The following is an 8,141-nucleotide window of genomic DNA, read 5'->3' as shown; positions in this document are numbered from 1 at the left end:
GAGAGAGAGAGAGAGAGAGAGAGAGAGAGAGATTTGATTATATCTCTCTGTCCTTTAGCCCAAACTTGCACGAGTTTGCTGAGCATTAAAGCATTCATTCCCAGCGTCCAATCCCCGAGTCAGATCATTTTGCTCTCCTCCCAGCTCGTCTCCGTTTCTCCTGCAGCGTCCCGCGGGCCACGTCCACTCTGGACAGGAATATTGAATCAGAGAGGAATGTTATTTAGCTGAAGTGGGGCTCGGGGCCAGTTCCTGACACGCCGCTTGTGTCTTGGAAGGAAAAGAAAGACGAGTGCGGGGCGTTTAGTGTCTCCTCAGTTAAACATACAGTCCCCGGGGGAGATGGTGAAGACATTTTGGAGACATGTTGATACACTGTGGTGTGTTCTGGTTTATTGGAGTCAGGTGGAGTTTCTCTCTCTCTCTCTCTCTCTCTCTCTCTCTCTCTCTCTCTCTCTCTCACACACACAGACACTCGCTCTCTCTCTCTCTCTCTCTCTCTCCATGTCAGCCATGTGAGCTCTCCGAAGCTCATTAAAACTCTCTGAAGCTGTGTCACACCACTGGAGCAAAACTGTCCTGAACAACAAAGCTGTTACACACACAAACACACATACACACACAAAATCCACCATGTCAGAATAATAGTTTTATAAAAAGTATTTTAAGATCTTCTCGCTCGTTCTTCTGAAGTTTCCACTGCGGCAGAGTTTGCATGTTTCTTCAGGCGATACTTCATCTGTTCTGGAACAAATCAGAAACCCAAAGCCAAATCTCTCTGCAGGTTTCCTGTTACGACCTGTTCAGTACTGAGCTGCACACACGCTAGAACCAACACACACACACACACACACACACACACACACACACACACACACACACACACACACACACACACACACACAGAGACCTCAACTGTCTGAAACTAGGGCTCTACATCAAGCTCATACAACAGCAGTTAGTGTGGTTGTGTGTGTGTGTGTGTGTGTGTGTGTGTGTAGGTTTATTTTGATTGCCAGTGTGATGGCTGTTTCATTTACAGAAAATTGATACCATTTGGCAGACACCCTCATCCAGAGCTACTTACAATTATCTCATTCATACAGCCGAGCAGGGGAAGGTTAAGGGCCTAGCTCAGGGGCCCAGTAGCGGCAGCTTAGTGGTGCTGGGATTTGAACTCACCCCCTTCTGATCAGTAGACCAACATCTTAACCACTGAGTGACCACTTCCCTATAACCCAGTGTAATTTGTAAAGCATACAGTGTGCTGGTGATGGAGTGCACTACACTACACTGCACTACACTGAACTGAACTGCACTGTACTACACTACACTACACTACACTACACTACACTACACTACACTACACTACATAACACTACACTATACAACACTGCACTACATAACACTGCACTGCGCCGCACTACAATACACTACACTACACTGAACTGCACTGTACTACACTATACTATACAACACTGCACTGCACAACACTACAATACACTGCACTACACTGAACTGCACTGTACTACACTACACTACTCTACATAACACTACACTATACAATACTGCACTGCACCGCACTACAATACACTGCACTACACTGAACTGCACTGCATAACACTGCACTGCACCACACTACAATACACTGCACTACACTGAACTGCACTGTACTACACTACACTACACTTCTCTACATAACACTACACTATACAACACTGCACTGCACCGCACTACAATACACTGCACTACACTGAACTGCACTGTACTACACTACACTACATAACACTACACTATACAACACTGCACTACATAACAGTGCACTGCACTGCACCGCACTACACTACACTACATAATACACAATACACTGAACTACACTACACTACATAGCACTGCATAACACTGCACTGCACCGCACTACAATACACTGAACTACACTGAACTACACTGTACTACACAACACTACACTATACAACACTGCACTGCACCAAACTACAATACACTGCATTGCAATACACTACACTATACAACACTGCACTACATAACACTGCACTACAATACACTGCATTGCACTACACTACAGTACAATACACTGCACAGAACCACACTGAACTGCTCTGAACTACACTGCATTGCGCTGCGCTGCACTAAATTACACTGCGCTGCACTGCACTACACCGTACTGTATTACACTTCACTTCGCTGCACTGCAATAAAATACACTGCACCCACCCCCTGAACTGAACTGCACTGCATAACACTGCACTGCACCACACTACAATACACTGCACTACACTGAACTGAACTGCACTACACTACACTACACTTCTCTACATAACACTACACTATACAACACTGCACCGCACTACAATACACTGCACTACACTGAACTGCACTGTACTACACTACACTACATAACACTACACTATACAACACTGCACTACATAACAGTGCACTGCACCGCACTTCAATACACTGCACTACACTGTACTACACTACACTACATAACACAACACTATACAACACTGCACTGCACCAAACTACAATACACTGCATTGCAATACACTACACTACACTACATAACACTACACTATACAACACTGCACTACATAACACTGCACTACAATACACTGCATTGCACTACACTACAGTACACTACACTGCACAGAACCACACTGAACTGCTCTGAACTACACTGCATTGCGCTGCACTGCACTAAATTACACTGTACTGTACTGCACTACACCGTACTGTATTACACTACACTTCGCTGCACTGCAATAAAATACACTGCACCCCCCCCCCCCCCCCGGGATAGGCTACACTACACTCCAGTATACTACAGTGCATTACACTTCACTACACAGGGTGCAGGAGCTACAATCTGTATCAGACATATTGCACTATAGCACTCTTGTTCCCTATACAGTGCACTTGTAAAAATAAAGTAGGGAAAATTGTTAAAAGCCCAAACATCTTTTAGTTATAAATGTAGTGTGCTAGAAAGGGTGCAGAAGCCAGTATTTTATTCCCTCTGAAGTAAACCGAAGTGCACTTAGAGGTAAGTGGCTGTAAATCGTGATAAGTGGTTGGTTATGTAGTGCACTCGAGGGTGTAGGGCACTTATTTTGTAAACTATGAGTGTTAACAGTATTAAGGGAAACACTGCTTAGGAAAAAGGAGCATAATAAAAGCTAACAGGCTCATTGTGAATACAGTGACCTGCATAAAGCACACACTGTAGTATTATTTCACAGTCTGTGTAGTGCACTAAATAGGGCATACACAGCATTACTTCATCCCTCATATATTGCTCTGTAAAGAATATGGAATGCGTCCTTGCCCTGACTTGGCACACACACACACACACACACACACACACACACACACACACACACACACACACACACACACACACACACACAAACTCACACACGTAGTGTGTGTATATCTGGGAATCGGCGAGCTGTGTGAGGTGGAACCAGTGTCTCACTGTGACTCTGCCCCCTCCAGGTGCAGCGATGCTGCTGATTGGCTGTGTCCTGTTGGCTGTGTGTTCAGCAGCTCCACCTGCACACATCAACCGCCTGGCTCTGTTCCCTGATAAGAGCGCCTGGTGTGAGGCCAAGAACATCACTCAGATAGTGGGGCACACGGGGTGTGTGTCTCAGTCCATCCAAAACAGGTCAGTGCACACACACACACACACACACACACACACACACACACACACACACACACACACACACACACGCACACATCATTAGAGATCACACTTAGGCTAAGAAAAAACTTTTGTAAAGTGTGTGTGTGTGTGTGTGTGTGTGTGTGTGTGTGTGTATGTAGAGCGTGTTTGGGACAGTGTTTCAGTTACAGTGTACCCAACACCTTCCCTCAGTCCACTGAGTCTCTGGTGCACTGTGACTCGTGCAAGCCTGCGCAGACGCAGTGGGAGGTGGTGAGTCTGCACCTGCTTTATAACACATATTATACATTACACATACACACATTACTGCTGAGTTCTCGTCACTGATTGGTCAGAAGGTGTTTATTTGTTTTCTAATGTTATAATACCTGTTGCTATAGTAACAGCTCATTTCCGGGGCATGCACTGCTCATAACAACAGAATTACGTGTTTTTTTAGGAGAAAGATTCCGGAATAATTCACCACCAACATGAACACCACTACCACACCACATGAAACAACATCACTGTGGAATTATTTCCTATCACTAGATGGCAGCAGTGAGTTACAAAATCCACACACAAACAGACACAGACACACACACAGACACACACACATACAGACACACACACATACACACACAAACAGACACACACACACACACACACACACACACACATACACACACAAACAGACACACACACACAGACACACAACATCCAGGAATCAAGGGATTTCCAGCTGTTACTTACATTATAGCAGCTATAAACACACATTCTCTCTCAGTCTTTCTTTATTCTCACAGTAAAGTGTCTTGTCTGTCATGAACATGTCTGACCTCTGACATCTACAGAGCACTGACACTGGAGACTCCTTCCCTACAGTTAATATAAAAACGTGCTCCTTACAGAAAACTTCACTGCATCCACCATGCCATGTTTCAATCCTGTCATGTGACTGTCATGGCCGTTACTATAAAAACGATAAGGTTTAAGAATGAGCACAATCATTCGGTTATAATCAACACGTTTTGACCAATCAGAATCCAGAGAATTCCGAATACAGTGAGGTTCTGGCTTCTAACACTGTAGAGTATAGCATGCGTGTTGAGTGTGTTTACTGCAGACATGCCGGTCAGTGTGTGTGTGTGTGTGTGTGTGTGTGTGTGTAGGTGACCCTGGAGTGTCCTGGCAGTGTGGAGGCACCACGGGTAGAGAAGTTGGTGGAGAGGATTCTTCACTGTAGCTGTCAGTCATGTAGTAAAGAACTTGGCCAGGAGGGAGCACTGCTGCAGCTCTACAGCCCCGACAACACACTCGATCCTGACACACACAACACACACAACTCACACAACACACAGCTGCACACCGACACACACAACACACACACACTTGCAGATGGAGACACACACACAGATCAAGTCTGATACACACACACAGCTGAGGGAGGATGAACACTTGCTCTCTTTATCTGTCCTTCACTGCACCTTTTACACACACACACACACACACACACACACACACACACACACACACACACACACACACACACACACACACACACTATTACACACACTCATTCACTGTGTGTGTGTGTCTTTGTTTGTGAGAGATGTTGGGAATGCTCCATGCAGTAGTGGTGTGTGTGTGTGTGTGTGTGTGTGTGTGTGTGTGTGTGTGTGTGTGTGGTGCAGGGTGAAGTGATTTTTGTTTGTTTTAGTCAATAGGAGTTTTCTGCTTCTCACCTATCTGCTGGTTTTATCTTCATTAAAAAATAGAAACATCACTACAGAAATTAATTCATAAATGAATCTTCTAATTTATTTCTCTTTTTTATTAGCACTCTGTCGAATCTGTTCTAACTTTCTTTCTTACTTTCTTTCTTTCTTTCTTTCTTTCTTTTTTTCAATTGACAGGTCTATTTAAAAAAACTCTCTTTCAGTTCTTCTGACCAATCAGAACCTCCCTGCTCTCTGAATACACACACACGCACACACACACACACTCTCTCTCTCTCTCTCTCTCTCTCTCTCTCTCTCGCTTTCTTTCTGACATGATTATATAGAAGTTATATGTCACGAGTGTATGTCTCTTTAACACAATAAACAGCTGAAACCCTGCTGAATGTCTCAGTGTGTTTATTTCAGCACCGGACAGCAGGCTTTAGGTTTAAAGCGGCGATACACAACTTTCTGTGAGCTGATTAAATGTGAGTGAGTTTATCCAAACTTCCGAAGAGCTCAGGCTCATAACATTCCAGATCAGCACACACATACACACACACTCTCTCTCTCACACACACACACTTGCAGTGAAAGGTAAATTCATTCATTCATTCATTCATTCATTCATGTCCTCCCGCTTATCCGTAATTCGGGTCGCGGGGGCAGCAGTCTAAGCAGGCCCCCGCCTTCAACTGCTGCCCAATCCTCACAGCACTGTCCCTTACGGTCCCTCCTGCAGGTGGTGAGCCCACGGGAAGGCAGCCCCACGTCAAGGACCTTGATATTTCCCTCGTAAGGGACCCCTGGAGCATAGAGGGTTAAGGGCCTTGCTCAAGGGCCCAAGAGTGGCAGCTTGGCGATACCGGGGCTTGAACCCCAGACCTTCCGATCGGCAACCCAGCGCCTTAAACGCTGGAGCCACCACTCCCCGAAAGGTAAATTGTTTATGATAATTGTTGACTCTGAACATGAAAAGGCTGTGTGGTCACATTAGAGGTGCAGACTATGATAATGTTGCCGTGGAAACCATGAGGACCAACTGCAAATAGTGGTGCCCTGATTTTGTGTGTGTGTGTGTGTGTGTGTGTGTGTGTGTGTGTGTGTGTGTGTGTGTGTGTGTGTTTGTAATGGCAGAGGTCCATTAGTGCTCAAAGCCAGTAAGTACACACACACACACACGCAAATTGCAGAGGGCCAAACTATTCTAGATATGTGTGTTTAATGGAGAAAGTTCTTTATTGATTTATTATTGCTCATTTTTAATGGCTGATTGTGTGTGTGTGTGTGTGTGTGTGTGTGTGTGTGTGTGTGTGTGTGTGTATGTGTGTGTGTGTGTGTGTGGTTAGATCGGAAACAAAATGTGTTCAGTGTATCAGAGATGACGGACTAGCGCAAAATTAATTACATTTAGGGTAGTCTCTCACACACACACACACACACACACACACACACACACACACACACACACACACACACATACAAACACACACACACATACAAACACACACACACACACACACATACAAACACACACACACATACAAACACACACACACACACACACATACAAACACACACACACACACACACACACATGGTTGATGAGAAATGGACAACAGGATTTGTGGGATGTAGATAATAAAAACACATTTTTATGTTCCTGTGGCAAGAAGCAAATCAGATTGTGCAAATCTTATTTGCACAAAACCCATAATGCATTTCTGTTTCCACTGGCATTAATCCCCTAATCTACACACACCTGTCTGTCTGTCTGTCTGTCTGTCTGTCTGTCTGTCTGTCTGTCTGTCTGCCCAGTTATCTGTCAGTCTGTCCATCCGTCTATCCATCTGTCAGTCTGTCTGTCATCCTTCTGTCTGTCTGTCTGTCCAGAGCAGTGTGGTGCATTAAGATTGGATGAGAGCAGTGTGGTGTGATTGGATGAGAGCAGTGTGGTGTGCTGTGATTGGATGAGAGCAGTGTGGTGTGCTGTGATTGGATGAGAGCAGTGTGGCGTGATTGGATGAGAGCAGTGTGGTGTGCTGTAATTGGATGAGAGCAGTGTGGTGTGCTGCAATTGGATGAGAGCAGTGTGGTGTGCTGTGATTGGATGAGAGCAGTGTGCTGTGATTGAATGAGAGAAGTGGGGTGTGCTGTGATTGGATAAGAGCAGTGTGGCGTGATTGGATATGAGCAGAGTGGTGTGATTGGATGAGAGCAGTGTGGTGTAATTGGATAAGAGCAGTGTGATGTGATTGGATGAGAGCAGTGTAGTGTGATTGGATAAGAGCAGTGTGGTGTGATTGGATGAGAGCAGTGTGGTGTGATTGGATGAGAGCAGTGTGGTGTGATTGGATGATAGCAGTGTGGTGTGATTGGATGAGAGCAGTGTGGTGTGCTGTGATTGGATGAGAGCAGTGTGGTGTGCTGTGATTGGATGAGAGCAGTGTGGTGTGATTGGATGAGAGCAGTGTGGTGTGCTTGGATGAGAGCAGTGTGGTGTGCTGTGATTGGATGAGAGCAGTGTGGTCTGATTGGATGAGAGCAGTGTGGTGTGATTGGATGAGAGCAGTGTGGTGTGCTGTGATTGGATGAGAGCAGTGTGGTGTGCTGTGATTGGATGAGAGCAGTGTGGTGTGCTGTGATTGGATGAGAGCAGTGTGGTGTGCTGTGATTGGATGAGAGCAGTGTGGTGTGATTGGATAAGAGCAGTGTGGTGTGATTGGATGAGAGCA

General features: G+C 45.3%; 1 protein-coding gene across 1 annotated transcript; it reads left to right on the top strand.

Moving 5' to 3' along the window:
* Positions 1-3,484: 3,484 nt before the first annotated feature.
* Positions 3,485-5,180, top strand: nbl1 (NBL1, DAN family BMP antagonist). The gene is made up of 3 exons (XM_083570831.1): positions 3,485-3,685; positions 3,847-3,958; positions 4,858-5,180. The coding sequence occupies exons 1-3, from the start codon at positions 3,522-3,524 to the stop codon at positions 5,110-5,112; spliced, it is 531 nt and encodes a 176-aa protein (XP_083426957.1). The 5' UTR covers positions 3,485-3,521; the 3' UTR covers positions 5,113-5,180.
* The last annotated feature ends 2,961 nt before the right edge of the window (positions 5,181-8,141 follow it).

The sequence above is a fragment of the Silurus aristotelis genome (genome assembly GCF_946808225.1).
Source record: "Silurus aristotelis genome assembly, contig: scaffold_199, whole genome shotgun sequence".
Lineage (NCBI taxonomy): Eukaryota > Metazoa > Chordata > Actinopteri > Siluriformes > Siluridae > Silurus > Silurus aristotelis.
Note: the sequence above shows the minus strand (reverse complement) of the source record. Positions and strands in the feature narration are given on the sequence as shown.

Bases quoted from the DNA above. Each gene is read 5' to 3' on its own strand.
- nbl1 (XM_083570831.1), top strand. From the start codon at position 3,522: ATGCTGCTGATTGGCTGTGTCCTGTTGGCTGTGTGTTCAGCAGCTCCA. The intron at 3,686-3,846 runs GTCAGTGCACAC...GTGTGTATGTAG, and splicing joins TCTCAGTCCATCCAAAACAG to AGCGTGTTTGGGACAGTGTT. The intron at 3,959-4,857 runs GTGAGTCTGCAC...GTGTGTGTGTAG, and splicing joins CGCAGACGCAGTGGGAGGTG to GTGACCCTGGAGTGTCCTGG.